The sequence below is a fragment of the Myzus persicae genome, unplaced genomic scaffold (genome assembly GCF_001856785.1).
Source record: "Myzus persicae strain clone G006 unplaced genomic scaffold, MPER_G0061.0, whole genome shotgun sequence".
In the NCBI taxonomy this organism is placed as follows: Eukaryota; Metazoa; Arthropoda; class Insecta; order Hemiptera; family Aphididae; genus Myzus; species Myzus persicae.
Genome location: NW_019102619.1, coordinates 1,072,190 through 1,095,089, shown reverse-complemented (window position 1 = coordinate 1,095,089; position 22,900 = coordinate 1,072,190). Strand labels below are relative to the sequence as shown.

The 22,900-nt window shown below is 40.2% G+C and overlaps 2 protein-coding genes across 4 annotated transcripts in view; both read left to right on the top strand.

Annotated features, from left to right (window-relative positions):
* The first annotated feature begins 558 nt into the window (after positions 1–558).
* The window catches only part of LOC111032690 (protein groucho-1), a 41,171-nt gene continuing 18,829 nt past the window's right edge, over positions 559–22,900 (top strand). The window contains exons 1-6 of one of the 3 annotated variants that reach the window (XM_022313121.1): positions 559–1,150; positions 15,426–15,523; positions 15,890–15,953; positions 18,166–18,210; positions 20,189–20,251; positions 20,394–20,468. In XM_022313121.1, coding sequence (XP_022168813.1) covers positions 1,094–1,150; positions 15,426–15,523; positions 15,890–15,953; positions 18,166–18,210; positions 20,189–20,251; positions 20,394–20,468 — 402 coding nt within the window. In that variant the 5' untranslated portion in view covers positions 559–1,093. Of the gene's footprint in view, positions 1,151–15,425; positions 15,524–15,889; positions 15,954–17,249; positions 17,314–18,165; positions 18,211–20,188; positions 20,252–20,393; positions 20,469–22,900 lie in introns of those variants that run through there. The other 2 variants (XM_022313120.1, XM_022313122.1) reach the window with 2 other exon arrangements.
* LOC111032692 (histidine-rich glycoprotein-like) lies at positions 11,408–14,446 on the top strand. The gene is made up of 3 exons (XM_022313123.1): positions 11,408–11,536; positions 12,536–12,609; positions 12,800–14,446. The coding sequence occupies exons 1-3, from the start codon at positions 11,516–11,518 to the stop codon at positions 13,881–13,883; spliced, it is 1,179 nt and encodes a 392-aa protein (XP_022168815.1). The 5' UTR covers positions 11,408–11,515; the 3' UTR covers positions 13,884–14,446.

The following is a 22,900-nucleotide window of genomic DNA, read 5'->3' as shown; positions in this document are numbered from 1 at the left end:
GGGGGAACTTTTCAAACCCTTCTGATCCGCCGGGCGGGCGGCGGGGTTGGCAGACGGGTGACGCGCCGGGACAGTGTTGTGTGCGCGCGTGTACGAGAGAGAATGACGGAGAAAGAGGAGAGAAAAAAAGAATAAAATTGAAGAGACCTTTTGTGTTATTGGAAAAAGAAGCAAGAGGGTTTTCGCTCTAGTGTAAAGAGTGGGCGGCCATTTTGTGAAAAGGTCTTTTTTCAATGTTCCCCGTCCCCACTGTACACACACATATACACAGGCTGACACACACACGCACACGCCTCGCTACACGTCTTCCATGGGTTTTAGGTTCGATTTTTTCTGGACCCCTGCGCGACCCCGCCGTCACCACCGACACTGACGCCGCCCCGCCGCACTCCGCACCACCCAGGCGATCGTTTTGTTTACTGCCGGCGCGGTGGGGAGTGGAGGACCATCAGCCTTGTGTGCGCTCGCGTGTGTGTGTGTGTGCGTGTGCGAGTGTACGTGTGCGTCGGGCGCGCGGGGCGCGGCGGGGCGTCCGTGTTCACACACCGGCTCAGTCGACGGCTCCTCTTCAGTGCTCCGTTGGTCTTCGTACAGTGTTTACGCGTGCTGTACTACGTATTTATATTACGCGCGCCGCACTTACGGCCATCTCGCGCAAAGTTTTTGTGTATTAATAAATTTTTTTTTGGTTTTGATTTTTTGTTTTTAAAAATATCCTAAGCGTGCGTTTCCGTCGGAGAACAGTCACGTGCGTCCGACGATTATTGCGAGGTGTGTCTGATCGTTTCGTCGATTAATATTTGTTTCGTCGGTGTGCGCGCCATATCGAATCGTTTGCGTACGGTTTACGTGTATTCGTATCGGGTTCAGTGCGATAATATATCCGAGGATATTTCGGTAATTTTTTCGATCGTACCTGTGCGTGTGTGTTTGTGCGCCCTCGCCAGACGTTTTCGATCTTAACGACCGTCGTCTTTGTTTATTTTGATCAACGACGTGTGCGCGCATCGTGTGTATACGATTCCGTCCGCCCGTCCGCCGTCGATTAAATAAAGTGATATTTGATTTTGCGGCCATGAGCTGCTAACACGTCATGTACGCCGCAGCCACGATGAATGCAGCAGCTGTAGCGGCCGCTGCCCGGCACCCGGTAAGCGTTTTTAACCTTATAATTTTATCAGAACAAAACTTTATTAGTTTGAACCAGTTGTTCAAGTGTAGACGAGACGTATTGGTAGAAGATTTATTATTTTAAAAATCGCCAAACCCACTCTCGGTTGTCGTGTACATTACGCAACGCGTCTGTTCTTATCGGGAACAGAATTAGACGGCGGCATTTAAAAACGACGCGTTCGTGATTCGGCGTGCATGCGCCTCGTATATATATATATATATAGTATATAAATATATATACACATTACTTACTCACTCACACATAAATCGTATTCACGCGAAAAACGATCGAATCGCCACTGTACCTTTGAACTATTGGCACATTTCCACGACTATTTAGATAACAACGGTGTATATGCGCGTCCTGGCTCGTTATAATACACGCTCGGCAGTTAGTTACACGACGACGACGACGACGACGTGCGCATAATATATTATTTCATTGTGTTGGTGTTGGGTTTTTTTTTCTCTTCCAACGAACAAATTCCTAACCGTCCCGTAGACGTGGTCGCCAAAAATTTGGGCACCACTGTGCCGGCACAGACCGCCCGCTAACCCTCGGGACCCCACACCGGTTTCTCGTGCGAACCCGGCGCGCTGCATACAATGGGCACCCCCCGGAGGTGCATTGGTTGAATTTGTAATAAAAACGTGTCTGTATACACGTATATACGGCGGACGTGCTGTACGGCGATAATATAATGACGTGCTCTGTGTCCCGCGCGCGCGCTCGTGAATAACGATAATATAATAATACAATAATAAAAATAAAATCTGGGGAGGAGGGCTAAACGGAAAATTGACATTTTCGAATGTTGTAGTAGTCGTAATAAAAGGTTTTTTTTTCGGTGTGCTTTATAAATACATTTTAATGGTACTCGACGACGGCGATACTGCTTTCGCGGTGGGGTGGAGTGGAGTTAAACGACGCGGTGTGCTGTGCTCTCGTCGCGTAATCTTTGTGCGACGAGTGGTTCGAGTTGTTGCTCTCGGGGTTTCGTTGCCGCCGCTAATTATAGTCATGACAAGACGGGCGGCGGCGGCGTCTCGGTTGGTATTCGATAAAATGACGCGCGACGTACATTACGGGCAGACCATTAGACCACTGCAGAGCGCGCGCGAGGTCACGGCGAGGACGTGATCGCCGTCTGCGACTGTTGCCGTTTAATATTTAAAAATATTTTTACGCTTGCTTAATGCTATTCGGAGATGATGGTGTAATTCGGCGGTGGCCTGTTCTCAGTTCTCACTATGCACAGTAGTGTAGTGTATTATTATGAATTATACAATCGTTTATATCTACTTCATTAACGACGGACTTAGCGGCGACGGCGGCGGCGCTCGTGATAATTAATCCGGCTGAACACGATTTGCGAGCCGTCCACCGTCGTTTTCTCGTTGAGCTATAGGTGAGGTGGCGCGCGCGCTTCAGTATGGCTATGGTGAGGGGGTGACGTGGACGGAATTCATACTCACGCGAACGCGAAATGACCCACAAAAAGCAGTTCCACCCACGGGTGTTCATTACGCGCATATTCGGAGCGGTTAACCGCGGCATTATAACCACCACCGACACACCATGTTTGTATTGTTTTTAATTTCTCGCACGTCGTATAGTGTCTCAGTCGGTGAAAGCGATGACGGGCGCGTGTGCGGTGGTTCCTCCCGTCCACCCCACCAAAGGTTGGTTCTCACGACAACGAAATCGCGAGCGCGTTACTGATGTGAATCTTGTCTGCAAAGTGCACACAATGCACGCGACCGCGTCCAAAGATGGTTGATTGTGTATCCCAGTGACGATATTGTGTGTGGGACCGCTACGTGTCGATGTGTTTGTTGTTGTTGTTGTCGTCGTCATTGTCGTTGTCGATGTTGTAGCTGGCTATGTCGATGAACAAAAAACCACGTTTATCGCGCAGTGGTTACGGGTCGTGAACTTCTGGGTAATTATACCGTGGATCCCGTCATCGTTTCGATTCATCGGCCTCGGAACACCGTGACAGAGTCGCGTCCGTTCTCGTTCTCGTTTTTTATATTTTCCTCCTTAAATTCATTATCGAAATTAATGATTGAGCCACTCCCCCTCTCTTCCTCCCATCACCTTTCCACGGTGTATAAACGGCGTCTTAAATGTGTGTGTGTTTTGTATATATATATGTTTGTAAACATTTCTCACGGTATAATTTATCGGCTGCAGGCCTTCCAAGAGAAGATTTTTGTTATCGGGTGAGGGGGGGACTGTCATGGTTAACGGAACACGGGTGAAAAAAAATATATACCGGAAAAGAGTACAATAAACTCGGCGGGCGGTGTTGCTGATAGTCTTCCCGACGACGCGATACCTGTATACCGTTGTTGTTTCAGTTGGTGCAGAGGCATGTCTGAAGTGTCGACCGCGTTTCGTGTGTCAAATCGCGCGCGAACCGATGTATGTTCGGTCACACGGACGGGTGAAATAAATCAATCGTAAATCCTCCCCTTCTTTCACGCACACGCACACCCCCGCCGCACCGGCCCGCACCCCCGCCAAAACCTTCGACCGGGCCTGCTTTAACATTATATACATTACCGGACCGCGTGTGCGTATCTATATACCTTTCTATACGCGTGTGTTATTATTACGTGTATATTATTATAATATTATTATACACGCACAGGTAGAGTAGTGGGTGGAGGTCCTCGTGCAGTCTTTAACGCCCCCTTGCACTACCCATCACCTGTCCTGCCGCCGCCGCCGGTGCCGTCACGCATCGGTGTTGTTCGTCACGCGAACAGCTCGGAATTTTTACATGTACAATAAATTACGTACCGCAGATAATATCTGTCCGGGATATCTCCAATTATTGTTATTTTTTTTTTACCCGCCACCGCCACAACGAAATCCTAACGTGTCTTCTCAGAGATCTGCTCCGGTCGGACTCGTAGACCACACGCACCGACGACGACGACGACGACGACTCGACCGTCTCGCGCGGACTACGTCCAATTAGGCATTGGGCGGGCATCGTTAGCACACCAGAGTAGTTCCGTAATGTATATTTTAATATAATAATAATGTATACAGACTGACGGACCAAACGCTTTTTCACGCCGACCTCGTGATGACGAGCGAGTCGAGTCAAGTCGCACTATTCGACTGCTACAATTCGGCCTTAGATTTTGATGCAGCGTGTTTGCGAGCAAAATACAATAATTTCCTAACCAGTGTGGTGTGATGTATAAGCCCCTTTTTATGTAGCGCTGTTGTGTAAACGTGTGGAACACGGATATAGACAATAACTAATAGGAAGGAAATATAATCTCGACCGTGTATTAAGTCTATGAAAAGCAAGATGAAAAGGAAATAGGACCCTTATAATGACGGTGGGTATAGCAGCAGTTATTTATATATAATAGTCTCAAAAGAAGTCGTCGTCGACCGTCGTCTATACTGTCCCTTATCCGGCGGTCTCAACATATAATATAATATAATATAATATTAGTATACGCATGTATTGTGTTTATAGAAAAACGCGTCCCACCTGCCCGACGTGAAAATAACAATCCCTGAAAGGATATACATATCCGGATTAGTCATTAAATATATTATATTATAATGTGTTGTTACGCTTATATAATTATTTTGGTTTTTTTAGTAGTGAGGTATCATTAAGTCACGCCACTCGTTATTATTGTTATTATCCTATATCGGTCTTTACAATTACAAGGCACACAAGTCACACATACATACTCACAAGTCGATTTCAGCTTTAGGCCCACTATCAAGCGACCCATGTTTTTTTATTAACGACTATAGGAAATAATGAACGCTATGATGCGTGCGTGCGTGCGTGCGATAGACTCGTGTTTCACGCTATCAGATATCGAAAGGTAATATTCCGGTGGTAATAGGCAACTAAATCTACACTGGCGCGTTTTAAACGCGATAAAAAACAACACACGCGTACCCGTACATGTTTTACACACGCACGCGCAATGGTTAAGAGACGAAGAAGAAAAAACCGAAGGGGACTTTACAGGTGTGCCCGCAGACATACGCGTTTATAAACTGCCAACGAGAAACCGGTCCGTGGAAGTATAATAACCGCCGCGCGATAGTAATAATTATTATTATCGAGAGGCATATACGGAAAATGTATGAAAAAAAAAATAAAAAAAATAACGCCGGTCGTCGGCCTTCGGGCCAGTAGCTACTGTGTGTAGTATGTGTGTGTGAGTGTATGTGCTGTGTGCGCGCGCGCGCGAAGTCTTTACATATTATAATATTATATACGCACGCATAATATACCTATTCAGTAATAATAATAACGTATAAAACGGAGAGGAGAAAAAACTCGTCCCGCCGTACCCGCTCCCCCCGCGGGCCCGTCGACGTTGTTATACTCTATTATTTTTTTATATATACCTCTTGTACATATTTGGAGAGAAATTCTCTGTCGATTGCTTCCTCTTTGTTCGACGACTACGAGTGTATACACGCTTATATTATACAGCTTATAATATAATGTCATTTACCGGGTATATCTTATATTGTACCTGCAGGTACACCGTGGCCTGCATTTTTTCTCTCTTCCATATGGGGATTGTTAACCGCACGAGTTATGGGCATTTAAAATCGGGTATAGACCGCGCGTTTCGCACTGATCGACTATACGTTATAACTTATGTTTCCCGAGAAAACCAATTTGTCTGAACGAGCCGAATAAGATTTATATTTAAACGTAACGTCGGTTTTCGTGTTCTCAAGATCATTATTACAGCCAGCTGCAGATGTGTATGCGTATATATATATTATAAACGTTACGCATTATAAATTGCATGTCGGTCGGACGTGTGGTTTTTTTATTTAACGTACGGGGAGGGTCGACGCGCATGAATGTTTTTCTTTTCGGTGATAAATATTCCCGTTAAAAATCCGAGACTGATTTGTGCACATTTTTTTTATTCACTTCGTATAAAATAAACACTCAACACGTACACCGACATTAAATATTATCGCACATGCCCACACGTCCGCCGTGCAGTAGGTATATACCTATGTGTATGATGATATTTATTATAATAGGTACTTACTCGATTAAGCACTGCGCCCACGGCGTTTGTCAAGGACCTACTCGAAAACGTGAAAAAAAAACAGTAGAAAATCGTTCGCGCGACGACGACGACCCTCCGATTCTCCCGCCATAATTTACCGTCGTCCCTAGTCCCTTGTTCATGTATAATATATAGGTACCTATATATATATTTGACTAAACACAATGCCCGTACCAACATAATATATAATAATATTATATGTACTGCAGTCGCATCGTTTATTTACGAGCGACGCGTTGCATTTACAACCCTTCTGCCGGTATGTTTATTATAATATTTATTATTATCGAGGACAGCACAGCAGTGTTTCGTCTTGAAATCTGGTCGCCAGCAACATGTCGTTTTCTTCGTTCCAAGTGTTATATTACTGTTGGCGGTGCGGGCTGAATACCCAAATAACATACAATGTGTCTCGTCGTGTGTGTGTAGCGGTGTTCGTCGTCTGTTGTCGGCTCGTCCGTCGTCTGTCGTCACCGCTTTGGTCGTCCCCGCAACACATTCACGCAGATCAGTGATGCATAATAATATTTTATATTAATACATAGAAAGACTTTATTGCACTTATGGGAAAAAGAAAATTCTAACATCGCTGCCGCGCACACGACGAGTCGGAGACGAGAGCAGATATGTTTGTTAGGTGTCCGTTGGCGTCGGGTTTCGTGACTGAGCTACGGTCTATGTGCGTGTGCATCCGCACCGCGTTTATATTAAATATATATAAATTATTGTGTACCACGCACACGTCGAGCATATACTATGTATATTTATATGTATGCTGTGAAAAACTGGGAAATTTCTTCTCGGGGGAAATCGGTGGGAGCTATTCGGTCGCGCCTGTTGCGGTCTCAGCGTCTCTCCCCTCCTCCGCCGTGGCAGCCCCCGCCTACGCCACCGCACAACAATTTCGCGGTGGTGGGACCCCGGGGGCAGTTTTAAGCGGCAATTAGCGCCGCGACTACATGGCGGCGTGGTGGTTACACTCGGTCCGGGATTCTGCGCGCCGGATGACACGCGGCTACTGCTGCAGATGCCGTCGACGCGACCGGAACTCGTAGTCTAACATTTTATTTTGCACATATTTCTGCGTCGCTGCGATAATGTAACAATATATCGTTGAGCTGTAGTTTTATCATATTGTGTGTACCTATATATGTATATTGAACGGAGCTCGTCCGAGATAAAACGAATACAATTTATGACGGCGACGATGGTTTAATGAGCTCTAAAAAGTGTCCCTATATATTACATAAATTACAACGTAATACATCGTACAATACGTCCACGACACTATGTTTTTGTAAAACTAATAATAATGATAAAAAAAACAGCGTTTCCGGAGAAACATCAATAGTCGTAAAACCTATTTGTATTGGTTTGTCTCCTTTTTTTCAGCGTTCGCCTGTGTATAATTAATATATATATTTTGAACGCGGTCCTTGTTAATGCTCGGAAAATAAAAGTCTCTAGATAAAAGTAAAAAAGGGGTTGTGCGTTATATGTTAAATGTACCGCGCATCAATAAGTAATAAGTGTCATGAAAATATTAACCGATAATCGACGTGCAACTTGTCGAATGTCGATTATGGATTCGAATTAAGTAACTTCACTTTCCAATCCAGCATTATAATTAGTATATATTCCGTAGTAACTGCAGGTTTAAACTCAAGGATTAAATAGTCGTGTTTTAAATTTATAATCGTATTTTATTACATGACATTTCGGGTTATTGCGTGTAAGCACAACTTGATATATACATGCTCGATATCATAATATACTTTTGCATTTAACGTTATTAATAATTTGTCTTAAATCCTATATCGCTCAAAAAAACCTTGTTTTATTATCATTTGTGAACGCATTCAATGGAATCTTATTTGAGTACGTTAACCGGTTTTTTAAATAAAATATTGAAGTACGTCGTGGCGGCTTTTGCAGCGTACATTTTGAAACATACATTTGTTTGGTTTTACCGACTACTGTCTAGGTATATGTATAGTTTTACAAACATCGCTTTTGTAAATGTTTCTTATACGAATGCAAACGATCAAATCGTACATTTTATTTTCTCAATTTCACAATTGTCTTTTTCATGATTTGAAGTGTCTTATACTTAAAGCTCATAGTGTAAACTCTTAAGTATATACGTATACTACTTGTCATTATTTTAGAAGTCACGTCCATTTTGCAATACGAATCACGCATTGATTTATAGTGTTATTTGATAATATTATGTTAAATACAGTAAGTGTACTAATACGTATACGTAATAGCTATTTACCTATATACAATATTTGACTTCTTCATTAAATTTTTTTTATGTAGGCATGTATTTCTACCTACTGTATGTTCTGCGGTTTATTCTAAACATTTTTTTAAAGAATTAATCGAAAGTAGAATATTTAGCCAATTTTTCTCACTAAAAATGTGACAAGCTACTATATAAACATTAAACACTACTGTTTAAAATACGCAAAAATCAATCAATTCCGAGACTCCTATTATGACGATGGTTATTTCAACGAATACGTAGGTAATATGTAGGTCATGTTAGGTATATCGTGTTCCAGTTTAGCCAGACAAGTCGTCCCATAATCAATTTGACGGTAAATATTTTGTCTGAGTGACATTTTTCATGTATTGATATGACACGTCAAAGACCATGTAATTTTAAATGTTATACATTTTCCTGACTTAAAAAAAAATTATGTAAGCTTTTTTTGCATTCTATTTAGAAATTTAACGACAATGCAAAAACAAATTTAAACACCTTAAAAAAAAGATAAGATAACAAGGTAGGTAATAAGTCTCTTTACGTAAGATAAACCGACAATTCCAGAACTTTTACGATTTTTTCACTGCATCATGCACATTGCTCAATATTGTATAAATATCATGCATATTTCATGCATCCTTACTATCATTATGATTTATGAATATTGAATATTTTAATTATTCTGCTAATATTTAATTTTCGTAATTACTAATTACGGTTTAAATCAATATGTTATTAGTTTTACTAAAATTATTACTATAGTTATGACGAAATTTAATAAAACACGGTAGCTTATTTAACGTGGTATATTATATCGATTCGTAGTGAAATAATTGGAAATTGTTTGAAAGTATTTAGAAATTGACTTTATATTTATATAGACTTAAAATGAAATGTAAATAAAACTTTAGCTGTTAGTGTAGGAAGTAGGTACAGTGTAGCATTATGTATTTTAACGTCATACTTTTGTTTTATTAGAACAGAAAATATGAAACGTTAAGGTTGGTATATAGAAATATGATAACAATTCCAAAATTTTGAAAACATGTTCTTTTACTATAATACAATATGCCACAGAATAAAAATCTCTCGCTTAGATAAGACAAGAAGTTATTGGACTCTCACTTCTTCAATTATTCAAGTCCGCCAATATTATCGAGTTCCTACCAGTTATTACTAATTAGACATTACAACGCATAAAATACCTGTAATATGAAAACTGATATTTCACATAATAATTACTAATCTATCGAATTAGGCATTGTATGCATTTTAAACAGTTTTACCTAAAGTATTATGCTTGTTAGGTATTTAACAATATTTGTATTTATATTAACACGAGATATGGCCCGTGATTGAATTCAATTTCTTATACGACGTATAATGTCGTATAAGGCAATATAATGCAATTTAATTAAGGTACCTTCATATTTCATACATATAAAACTGAGTATAAACCAATATTCAATTTATGATGTAAATTCATCTGAAATTAACAACTATGCTAAAATATTTTTTTTAGTGTGTAGGTATCTAAAATTCACTTTATCTCTCAAAAAGTATTGAATTGTAATATATATATCGACATATCGTTAAGTGATTTGGTCTGTAAGTAGTATGTGTAGCCTATTTTCTCGAAATAGGTATAAAGATAGTTCTAAAACATGTTTTCGTCACATTTTATTGTACCTAATAAAACAAAATATAGATATCAAAGACGAACGTGATTATTTTTGAAGTTTTCTAAACGCCACTCGGAATATTATGCAGTCTGCGATTGATAGTATAACATATTTCGCTGTCGTACGTTTTTTAGTCGTCGACGTGAAAATATCACCCAGATAAATGCGTTTCAAACGACATATTTTCAATGTTATAACCAGCATAGACTTCACAGCTATCGATGATAGTAAAGTATGAAAGTCTCTTCTTGTTAATTTAAAAACACGTTAAAGAAAACGGAAAGCCCTAAGTCTCGGGTAATACGTATGCCACATCGAATGGTAAACGTCGTCTCCATCGTCGAGTTTATTGTCGTTACGACCATACTATTATAGGTACATAACATATAATAAACAACACGACAAAGCGCGTATGGGGCAATGCGTGTATACTGGCGTTGAAATTTTTTAGTCATTATTTCGTATAATATATGACGTGTACCGCGTGTCTGCCGCGCCACCGTCGACCTTGTAAATTTCTTTTCCTTATCGCCGACGCCGTATACCATTTTTACACGGTCCTGGGGTGAGCGTATATTATACACATAGGCGAATATACCACGGTCGCGTACATGCAGGTGCAGGTCGTCGCCGTCGTGGTCGTCGTCAGGGGTTGCGAAAACAGCTTCACGGGCTATTTGCGCGGTATGTGTCGTATTTCGAACGTGTCGCGTATTTCTATTGTGTGACGACCATGTATATTATGTACATATACACGCGTTATACACGCGTTCGGTGAATTTTATATACATTTTTTTTCTACCTACTTGTGACGAATCGCGGACGACGGTGCGGCCGTACGGTATACGTACGTATGCGTACGGTATGTACTCGGAGGTCGACCATTATTATCGTAACCTTACGCCGATAGAGAGAAAAAGAAAATGTATGTATGTATATTGTATATATGTGAAAAATGATTTTCCGCCCGCGCGAGGCCGTTCGAGGCCGCGGCTCCATTGCTGCAGCAAGTGAGTGCGTGTTTCGAAATCAACGCCGCCGTGAAAGGTGCCGCCGCCTGTGTTCGACGGGTTATTGTTACCGTGGTATAGTGCCATAGTGGTAGTGGTTGACGACTACGACGACGGTGGTGGTGGTGTGTTACCCGCTTTTCCGGGCCGATTTTCCCACCACCGTGGGATTTAGGTTTCATATATAAACTCCAGACGACCACAGCAACAGTACCACAATCAGTCTTTCCTTCGTTTGACTAACAATACAGTGACAATACAAATATATATATATTCAAGCAAACATGGGTTCCATAACTCCTCTGGTAAGTACAATTTTTCTTATTATTATATTTTATATACTATTAAACTAACCTAACCCAACTTACTCTCTGAAGCATAGTAATTTCATAGCCAAACGTGAATTTTCTATACTTTTTACTATTTTGATTCTCTACACACGATATACATGTTTCGTACATGCGTGTCACCGCAATTTTTCTAAAACTATTCCATAGTATATGCGGTACATACATTGAAGGAAAATTTTTACGAGTTAAATCGCACTTTTAAGTGAATATACCGCGCCGCAACTTGTACATCCCATGACTGTACCTTGTATATAAAAACAGTGTGTTCGTATTTATTTATATATATATATAGCCATATAGGTACATGTAAACGCCGTTCGGGTTTTTATTACAATTCCAATAAATTTTTATTAGTCTGAGACCATAAAAACCCGCTCCCGTATTCTCCCGTCGACGACTCACGGCCGCGGCGTGGACGACGTTCCGTGTAAACAACCAAGTTTTTTGCTCTTATTTTTTTCCGTTCAGCGTCCCATAAAAACCTCCTAGGGGGAACGACGCATAAACTCAGTATAAGGGACGCGCCGCTTCGTTACGGATCGTAAAGTACTGGCGGTCTACGTCGCGATCGTAAAAAGAAAAGAGAAGAGAAAAAAACTGTATACAAACACACACTGATACACATGTATACGTGATATACGTGTGGCAGAGGAAAAGTACAAAACTAGTCGTAAAGTTTTATGAAACATAAGTAGAGTTGGCTTTTTAATGTTTTTCAAATAATTTGTTCGAGGTTTTACGGCTTTTCGGCAGTGGATTTTTATCGCTACAGCTAGCTTCCCCGAACAACCACCTCACGCAAAAACCACTACCACCACCCACTTGGTGATTCGCGTATACTTTCTTTCACCGCTACCGACACACGACACACCCATATATTATCCGGAAACGACTGCACGACGACACGTATATTTAATATATAAAATAAAAACACCGTTTAAAAATGTTTTACAGATAACTATCGCATGTTTGGTCGGCTTGACGTCTTTTGGTGCGGCCAAATTGAGCGATAACGAAGTAGCAGAAGGGTAAGAATCGTCGATTGCGGTACACTATTTATATATTATAATGTTGTAGTTAACCGCACACGCATTCGTGTATACCGTAAAACATATATACGTTCAACCGTCATACAGTGTTATATTTGTACCACGATCGTCGTGTGTTTAGGTAATAACAATAAGTTTAATTTTTTCGTCTTTGTAATATTATATATAGAGTCATAAAGCACACGCATTACCATACCGGTGACGTGGAACACGCTCACAAACACGACGGTGAGGCACATCACGAGCACCACCACAAGGGAAGCGCTGAGCACGCCCACCACCACGGCGGAGAATTCGGTCACGGACATCATCACGGTGGTGAATTCGGACACGGGCATCAACACCACGGTAGCGCCGATCACAAGCACCACCATGGCGGCGAGTTCGGTCATGGACACAAGCACCACGGAAGTGCGGAACACAAACATCACCACGGCGGTGAATTCGGACACGGACACCACCATGGTGGCAAGTTCGGACACGGACACGAGCACCACGGAAGCGCTGCACACAAGCATCAACACCACGGCAGCGCCGCTCACAAACATCACCACGGTGGAGAATTCGGACATGGACACGAACATCACGGAAGCGCCGAGCACAAGCATCACCACGGCGGAGACTTCGGACACGGACACCAGCACGGAGGTGAATTCGGACACGGACATCAACACCACGGTAGCGCCGATCACAAGCATCACCACGGTGGTGAGTTCGGACACGGACACCACCATGGCGGCAAATTCGGACACGGCCACGAGCACCACGGAAGCGCCGCGCACAAACATCACCACGGAGGAGAGTTCGGTCATGGACACGAACACCACGGAAGCGCCGCACACAAGCATCACCACGGTGGTGATTTCGGACACGGACACCACCATGGCGGCAAATTCGGACACGGGCATCAACACCACGGTAGCGCCGATCACAAGCATCAACACCACGGTAGCGCCGCTCACAAACATCATCACGGTGGTGAATTTGGACACGGACACGAGCACCACGGAAGCGCCGAGCACGCACATCACCACGGTGGAGAATTCGGACACGGACATCATCACGGCGGCAAGTTCGGACACGGACATCAACACCACGGTAGCGCCGATCACAAGCATCACCACGGTGGCAAGTTCGGACACGGACACAAGCACGGTGGTAGCGCCGAACACGCTCACCAACACCACGGCAAGGCCGCTCATGGTCACCACCATGCTGGTCACTCCAAACATCACCACAAGCACACCGTCTAATACCACGTCTCTCGCCCCCGATGAAGACGACCGCGATCACTAGTCGCACTACATCGTCGAATTAACGACTCCTCAAGGACGAAGGTGACGAATTCGGCACTTGTCTCCAACCCCTGCCCCCATCATCTACCCCGCTGAATTTGGTATTGACTTTATGAATACGGTAAAGGTTATCGGGTTCTTCGATCACTTGTTTCCAACATTTTTTAATTCCATTTCGTCTCATCTTATACTTCCCATCTCACTTTAACTCTCTTCTGTTGTGCTTCCTTCATTTATATTTTATATGTCTCCCTATTTTGTTGGTCAGATGTTCCACTGTTTTCTATTATTACTGCTACCGCTGCAGTCAGTGTTGCTGTTGATGTTACTGCAAGTACCTTATCTACATTAATTTCGATATTCCTAAGTACAGAAATGTATGAACTGTTGTTACTACTTGTATAACTTATATATTTGTTCTGTGATAATTTTAAGTGCTCATTTGTAATGATTTATTTTTATTACTACTTATCGTTGTAATTGGGTCTTTTTATACGTATGTATTAGTACTATTCTATAATTATATGTTATTTCAGTTTAGGATAGACTAATCAAAATTGGCGGTGTAGCTTCCGGTTTCTTACTGTTATATTATACTAGCATTGTATTTTATCGTATATGTACATATTTACGTATACAATATTGTAATGTTTTATTATTGTTACCAATGTCAAGTTGTTTTGTTACATTAAAATGTTATTATTGGTTACCTATATAAAATGTTGTTGTTCTTATCGACTGCTGTGAATCTCGGCTCGCTCTTGTTCGATACATTAATTCGCTAGAATACTAAAACCATCTCTATACGTCTATATATTATAGCAATGTCATAATAATTATACATAATAAATAATAACATTAAATTATATTGTAATACTCTCCCAATTATCGCGCCTTTATCACGTGACGGTGATAAAAAAAAACAATGTATAATATATAACATAAATACGTATAAAAACGTGTTTATCCGTATCATTGTACATAAACGCTCGCGCATTTCACCGCCGTCATTATAATAATACTACATGGTACATAACATAAATGTATTCGTAAACCACCACAGTAAGACATAAAAAATAGCTTTTATGTAACTGCAACGGCGGGTATATATAAATATATAGAACACGAGAAAAACTAAATAGTGTTTATCTTTCCACGTACCACATGTATACCCCGTCGATATACACGACAACGCTGCACTAACCCAATGATAACACTATGTGGGGTTATTGGACCGTTTAGCCTTATATTGCTGCACATTGTCGTCCGTAATTTCCGTGTCGAATAATGATTTTCCACTTTTTTCCCTCAGACTCCCCCGAGTGTTGTATACGCTGCACGCACGTAACACGCTCAATTGCTTCTTATGAAATCCAACATAATAATATAATATATTATGCGCCTCGCGCAGGTGTACCTATCGCCCACCGTCCATGTATACATATAGATCGCATAATAATAAAATTACTAATGCAGATTTGTTTTTCCTTTGGTCTGCAGGGCCCACCACAGCCGGGGCAGCCGTTCAAGTTTACTATTGGAGAATCATGTGACCGGATCAAGGAAGAGTTCAATTTTCTGCAAGCTCAGTACCACACGTAAGTGTTAGGATATACCTCCACTTTCGTACAGATCTATATAATATATAACAAGGACAATATTTTTTACAGTACAAAACATTTATAATATCTAGGAAACATTTTAAAAGAAAATTTTTCAATTTGCATTCACGTATATAATGTTAGGTATGTCTCTGACAAAAATATCATATATTTATCTGTCTCTTATGTTTTTTTCGTGTAGGCATATAATAATATATTGTCATTATTGTTTGGATATTAATTATGGTGGGATGACCGTTGTTCGGTATATAATATATATTTTCATCGGCGTACTCATGACGTATATACTTACGGATAATCGAGTTGCACACGTATATGTATCACGTACGGTTTGGTTTTCAGCCTGAAAATGGAATGCGAAAAATTGGCCAGCGAGAAAATCGAAATACAAAGGCATTACGTAATGGTGAGTGAGCGTGAAGGTCCCGGACAATTAATTATGTAGCATGAACAACCGCTGTACGCAATGCTTAAGAGCCATTGATATTGTCGTCGGCATTAACAACAACCACCCCTTAATGTCTGTGAGGTCCCTCCAAATGTTCTTGCTATCGCGGCCTTATACATTAGGTACACATACCTATTAAATAAAGATATATAATACAATTCGTTTATTTGCCTCTCATTTTTTAAAAATATTGGTTATTATCATCTTACTCGTATGTACACAGGTGATCTATTTGGAATAGATTCACTAGGCCAAGTCGATTATTGTGGCTTAAAAAAAAAATTATGTACGAAGTACTAATTTAAAAATTAAATCACGGCAAATTTTAAAATAAAATTATATTTTTTACGATTGTAGTTTTTTAAAGTTTTGTTTTTAAATTCGTAACCGGGAGCAGGATACTGCACGCTGATGTATAAATATCGATTATTGGTATAGTCTTTAACTAATAATGTTGTGGTCCAATCCTTTTATTTAAATTTGATAAATAATTGATTAAAAACAAAACTATTTTTTTTTCATTCGTTATTCATACCTCATCAATATTGTTTGGAAAGTATAATATCCAGCTTCTTATTATATGAAATTAAAAATATAGATTGTTTATAAAAATATAATGTTTTAATTAGGTACTTTGAACTACTTATATAAATACTTATAAACTTATTTGAATGCCATTTAAATTGATCGCCCTGTATATAAATTAGTTATTATTGTGGTGGTGTATTTTGTATTTTTTTGGTTACACAAAATATTAAAAACGTTTAATATTATATTTTATTTTGATTAAAAGTTGTGATTTTAAAATGTCTACATAACATATTATTAATGCAATTAGTATATAATAATTAAAACATTAAAAAAGCCGGATTCTAAGTATACGTAATGCACTCTGTCTACACCAATAAACTAACAAAACATTTGTATCATAAGTATTTTAGTTTTTAAAAAAACATCATAATATAGTTAATATAATACGAATCACTGCACCGGTACAACGAGGTATTTTTGTTAAAATAAATATTTTTGAGACTAAACATAAATAGTGCAGGCGATAAAAGTATATAATACACAGAGAAAAAGAAAGGTTTTTGGACGATGAATTCGATATTTACATCCGAACATCCCTTATATTTGTTTTGTCTGTATTGTTTAATTTTTTGTTTTGTTTAATGTTTTTTTTTTTTACATTATACTAACATTGCTTGTTTATTTTTTGGGTTTGTTTTTGTTTATCCCTCGCCATCAAAACAGTACCAAAATGGAAGTCGAAAAAATCGTCCAAGAAAAAACCGAAATGCAAAGGCATTACGTGATGGTGAGTACAGGTCACTAAAAATAGTGTTCACCAGATGCTTATATTATTGTGTAGCTTTCAGCCATGGCTTTTGCATGCGTAATTTTGTCGTCGTTGTTGCACGAAAAAACAATTTTTTTATTATATATAAATATTATTCAACCCGGCGATGCTTGTTTATTTTAAATAAAAACATTGTTTTAAGTAGACGGAAATAACACATTTGTCTACTCGATATACCGCTAGATTCACGTAGTGATTACCCAAAGCGAGTTAAACTTATCTTTGCATAATCGCAAACTTATTTTCATTTCAAGTATATTAAACATATTATTAGCTTTGATGCGCAGTGTGTTTATTATTTATTTATCCCGAATGTTTCCTTCCCGAACAAATAGTTCGACGACTTCTGAGAATTCGAGTAGTTTAAATGTTTAATTAAGATAATATTATGTTAAACGCTGCACATTTCTCCGCTATATAAAATAATATAATAAATATACATTCCGAATTTACAAGACGTCGATAATTTAATATAGGTATGCATGGGTATATACATACTTTATTTGGACGACTAAAAATTAAATTATTCCGAATTTTTTTCTATTTGCGCTTCGTTGTTTCCATTTAATGGAATACGCGCCTCAAATGCTCTTAATGATTTCTATTAACCTCTGATAAATACGAGTGTTGACATATCATTATTATATTATTAAAAAAAAAGATTCTCGCAACGCTTTTCTTTCGATTGGCTTAATGGTATTTCGAGAGACTATGTCGCGTATTCGCGATAAATGTTGATTGATTGTTGTTGATACATATGTCGTCAAGTGTTCCTGCAGTATTCTAATCTGTTTTTTTGTTTATTTACAGTACTACGAGATGTCCTACGGCCTCAACGTGGAAATGCACAAACAGGCAAGTTTTTAATTATAATATGTACATATTTTTCTTCTATCTATATTTTCACCTCGTGTCGTGTATGATAACACCCAGAAATCGCAATCATTTCATCTCCCTATTCCAGCCCTCGACTCCATGTTTTTTTTTTTAATCCCGTTACGACTGCAGTGCAAATTTCTGGCAAAAGGTCGTTAAAACCGTCATCCCACTGAATTAATATTTCGTTTTGTACAAAACGCCGGGGGAGAAATATGGTATAGAGGCGGACATACATGGGGGAGAGAGCTGTTTGCTATATATATATATATACTGCAGGAGCAAAAGGGAGCGGAGGATTTCTCTCTTATTTTTTCACTCTACCCCTGCTGTCATCCGCTGTAAATTCATTTCGGCGAAGTAATCGCCCGGACTGTTTTCCACCCTAGTACTTTTTTTTAACACAACGTAATCTTCCCAATCCCTCCGTTTTTTTAACGAGTCCCCGATTAACTCGGCCGCCCAAAATATCGCAGCGAGCTCTTGTATAATAATAACAATAAGTGCCCCGGAGGTATATTTGCAGCCTTCAAAATACATTTCAGATTCAGCCATGGTGGTTGGTCTGAGGGGGTGTGAAAGAAGAAGAAGAATAAGTGGTAGAAAGGAGAGAGATTGCTCAACGTGACAGCGATTGTTACACCAGTGGTGTGCAATTAATCGTAGTAGTATTTGGCTGCTAAACACTGCAAACCATACTTAAAATATATTATAATACTATATTATTACTACCATAATACTGCACTATTTTATATTATTCAAGCGAATTATGACCATAAATACATTGTGTTGGTGATGTTATTGTGTACATTATTGTGTATATAAAGACATACTATATATTATTATATTGATCTGTCGTAGATATGTTCACAGTGCGAGGCTGCATTATATACGCAAATACAATGTTGCGTATCTACCATACTCGAGTGTTTGAGATACGCGTATTTTAAGCGCGACGCTCTTTGGCGGCGGCCGATCGGTGTGGGTTCTCGCAGAAAGTATATGTGTATGTACGCATATACGATGTTTCGTGGAGATGCAGTGCGGTGTGTACTTTACGAGTAGCTGCAGTAGGAAAGTTGAAGTCGAAAATGTTGAAAAGAAATATATAGAGAAATGACGAGATTCGAGGGTTAGAGTAGAAAGAGGGAGCAAAAGTGCGATGGAGAAGAGAAGAGTAAAAAAAGAGGGAAAAGTATATATACATATAAAGCCCTTCAGACAAAAGGAGAGCGCAGACCGGGAAGCGGCTTATTTATATAACCAGGGTGGGGTTATTCCTCCCTCATAGCTATTAAAACTCAGAGAGTTGGCACATATTACAAGGGTCGTTTGCGCGTTCTGCGTGCAGGGGTGGTGGCGGTGGCGGTGGCTGTCCCGCACCACTCGTGTCGAGTGGCAAAGCCCGAAGGAAAACATTATACCCGCGAAACACTCGAGCCTTGACGGTTTCCCGTTCTCCTCAACCCAACCCGACGCGATCGGAGTCGCCGCCGCCACTGTATACAAGACCATGCACCGGTGGCGGTGGTGACGAACGATGAGGGTGGTGGTAAAAAGAGGGTAGCTCGCTCACGTAATACCGGAGGGCGATAACACGAAACCGTTTCACCCCGGCAACGACGCCACTGCAGTAGCAATCAGTATATATAAGCTGTTATTCCACGGCATTTATAATATATATTACATAAACGGGCTGTTTGTCGTCGTCACCGTCCCCCTCAAGCACATGCATATTATATATATTGAAAATAAAAACGGTCAACCCTCTCATCACCCATCACTGACTGACTCTTAATTAATTTCCTGCTCGTAATGTCGTTAACGACGTGTTGCGGCGATGCGCGCCAACTCGCGGAGACGGTGGAGGAAATCTCGGTACTCTATGTATATAAATATATTTATGTGTGTACAAAATATTGATGATAATATTTATTTTTATTTTTATTTTATTTAGACGGAAATTGCGAAGCGTTTGAACGCCATCATCGCTCAAATAATGCCTTTTCTCTCTCAAGAGGTGAGTGATTCGTCGAATCCGTTGATTTTTTCTTTTATTAAGCATGTTCACATAACGAGTTTGACATACAACGTTATACACACATTTACACATTTCCACACCTCACAGCATAATAATGTGTTTGTTTTATGTATTGTTGCAGCACCAACAGCAAGTAGCCACGGCTGTGGAAAGAGCGAAACAAGTGACCATGACTGAACTCAATGCTATCATAGGGGTAAGTTATTATATAATATAAGAGTATAATCAACGTATACGATATAACGTGTAATAACAGTCGTTTTCAAGTGTGTAGGGTCATAAAAACGAAAGGAGGCTATGTAAATGGGGGAGGGTGTCAAGGGGAAAGAAAACACTAACTTTTTCACTAACTAATCTTTTTTCTCTCGATAATAATATTGAACCCGCGTCGCGTCGTCCCAGAAGCAATTAAACGACGTGTCGTGCGGCAGCACCAATAGTTGTTGGTTTTTAGGAAAACGTATACAACTCGTGCAGTATGGTCGTCTCGCGCGATGGTGGCGATGACGACAACCACGGCGGCGGTGGGATCCGTTGGGCCGAAATCCAGTTAGCCAGTCCGGTCACGTTCACGTTGGAAGTTCAGGACGTGGCGGCGGCGCCGGCGGTAACGCGCGTTGAATATTGTATGAACCTATTTCGGAGGCGCGTCGCGAATAAAACGTCGTCGTCTACGTGGGCATATGGGGTAGTGGCGTGATACAGGGGGTGAAGGTGCGAGATCGTCGCTACTAGAATGCTGTATATATATATTGGAAGGAAGAGGAGGTTTGTGCATGTAACGAGCTCGGGCTCTATATTGTCGTCCCAAACTACGTGAGTCTGTCGATTTCACCCTTCATCCCACCCCGCTCTTGGTTATATGATTTCGAGGTTATAATACAGTATTATTATATCACAACGCCCCGGGTCGGTATTATTTTTTTTCACTATTATTGTTGTTTGTCGTTTGACTCGTTCCGGTGTACCACGATTCAGTTCATATGGGCGTAATTAATCTCGACGAAAAAAATATATAATAATAATAATAAATTCAGCCCCCAGCAAGCCCAGTTCACACATTTCTGAAATTACAGCGGCGTATCATTACACTCGATAACGTTCCTGAGACGATTTAGTCACGGTGGTGTAGATCATAATTATCGTATTTACTCTACCTGGTGTATCCACATAAGTATAGTGTGGGATACGGAAAGAGAAAGAGGTCGAACAAGAAGGAGACGAAGGGTGAGAGATAGAGAGATATTTTCGATTAATGTTCTCCGCGCGTCGCGTCTGCCAGAGAGAGGTGAACCTCTCAACGTTTAATAATGACGGCGGCTGCGAGTATACCACGGGGTCGGTCGTGGGCTGGTGGCGGCGGTTATGAACGACGGCGGCCCTTCTGTCGACGGAGAGAAGCTTCCGCTAATTGCGCTCTCCTCGCTACGTCCTCACCTCGCCCCCCGCACAACCGTACTACACTACAAATGTTCCGGACGTGCGGTTTTTCTCAACGCACTTCGTTAGTCGGCAGCCGGTAATTATTATCGCCTCCGCGCCCTTCACCCCCAAAGTATCTTCCCCTACACAGCTTCCGGTCCCGTTTTCTTATGTATATAGATAATGTATATACGCGTTTATACTTTCGCGCGTGGCCTGTCCCGAAGAGGGTTGTGAAAGTTTTACCGCACACCATTATTGTAATGTATACAGCTACTGCAGCTACTACTCGTTCGCTATACAAGTATACAACAATAATTGTTGTTGTTCGCCAGCCCGGATGATGGAAAAAAATAAAAATAAATTTTACTGTTATTAAAAACAGTGTAGGGACTTTTCATGTTTTATTTATTTTAATATACATTGTACATATAATAGTATAAAAGTATGTTATATACGATCGAGTATCATGTCCCCCTTAGCTCTACTATTATATTGATGGCTTAGAGCACATGAATCCTTCAAATTAATTAAAACTTTGACCACATACATTTTTATGTACCTACTTATATCTGTATTAAGAAAAACAAATTTAATGGACTTAAAAAGTGTACAATTTAAAAATAAATGTATCTTTAATATTACATGTGCACTAATAACTATTGGCATTATTCTTCTTACTAGGACATCGGTGGAATTTCGGTTTTTGACTACCTTCAGTCTTCAAATATTATATTTTGCTAAACGTGTTTTTTTACATTCTTCCTGTAGGTTATGTTCGTATAAGTTGAGAGCGCCGCCAAACAGACTTTTAACCTACGTCTATCACCGTTGCATAAATCATTACTGTACTCGACGATCTGAGCTCTGTAAATACTTACAAACAGAGCGATGATTTTTTATACTGTTCATCGCGTGTGTTTATTTATTATTGTGTTCCCCTATTATACGTGCAAATTCTTCTACACATATTTATATACGCGTATAAATCCTCACGCCTCACACACATCGATTCACGGAGTTATCGCCTCATGTGCTTGCAACTCAAGCGTGTACAGAAGAGCTTATTCGAATAAACCATAACGATTTGAACACTGTCGTGCACATATTAATATACTAAGTGCATTTCGTTTTCTCGTGACATCGATTATTTTACTGTTATATAATATGTATTATACGTATTTTTGTACGTATATCTGGTGACTG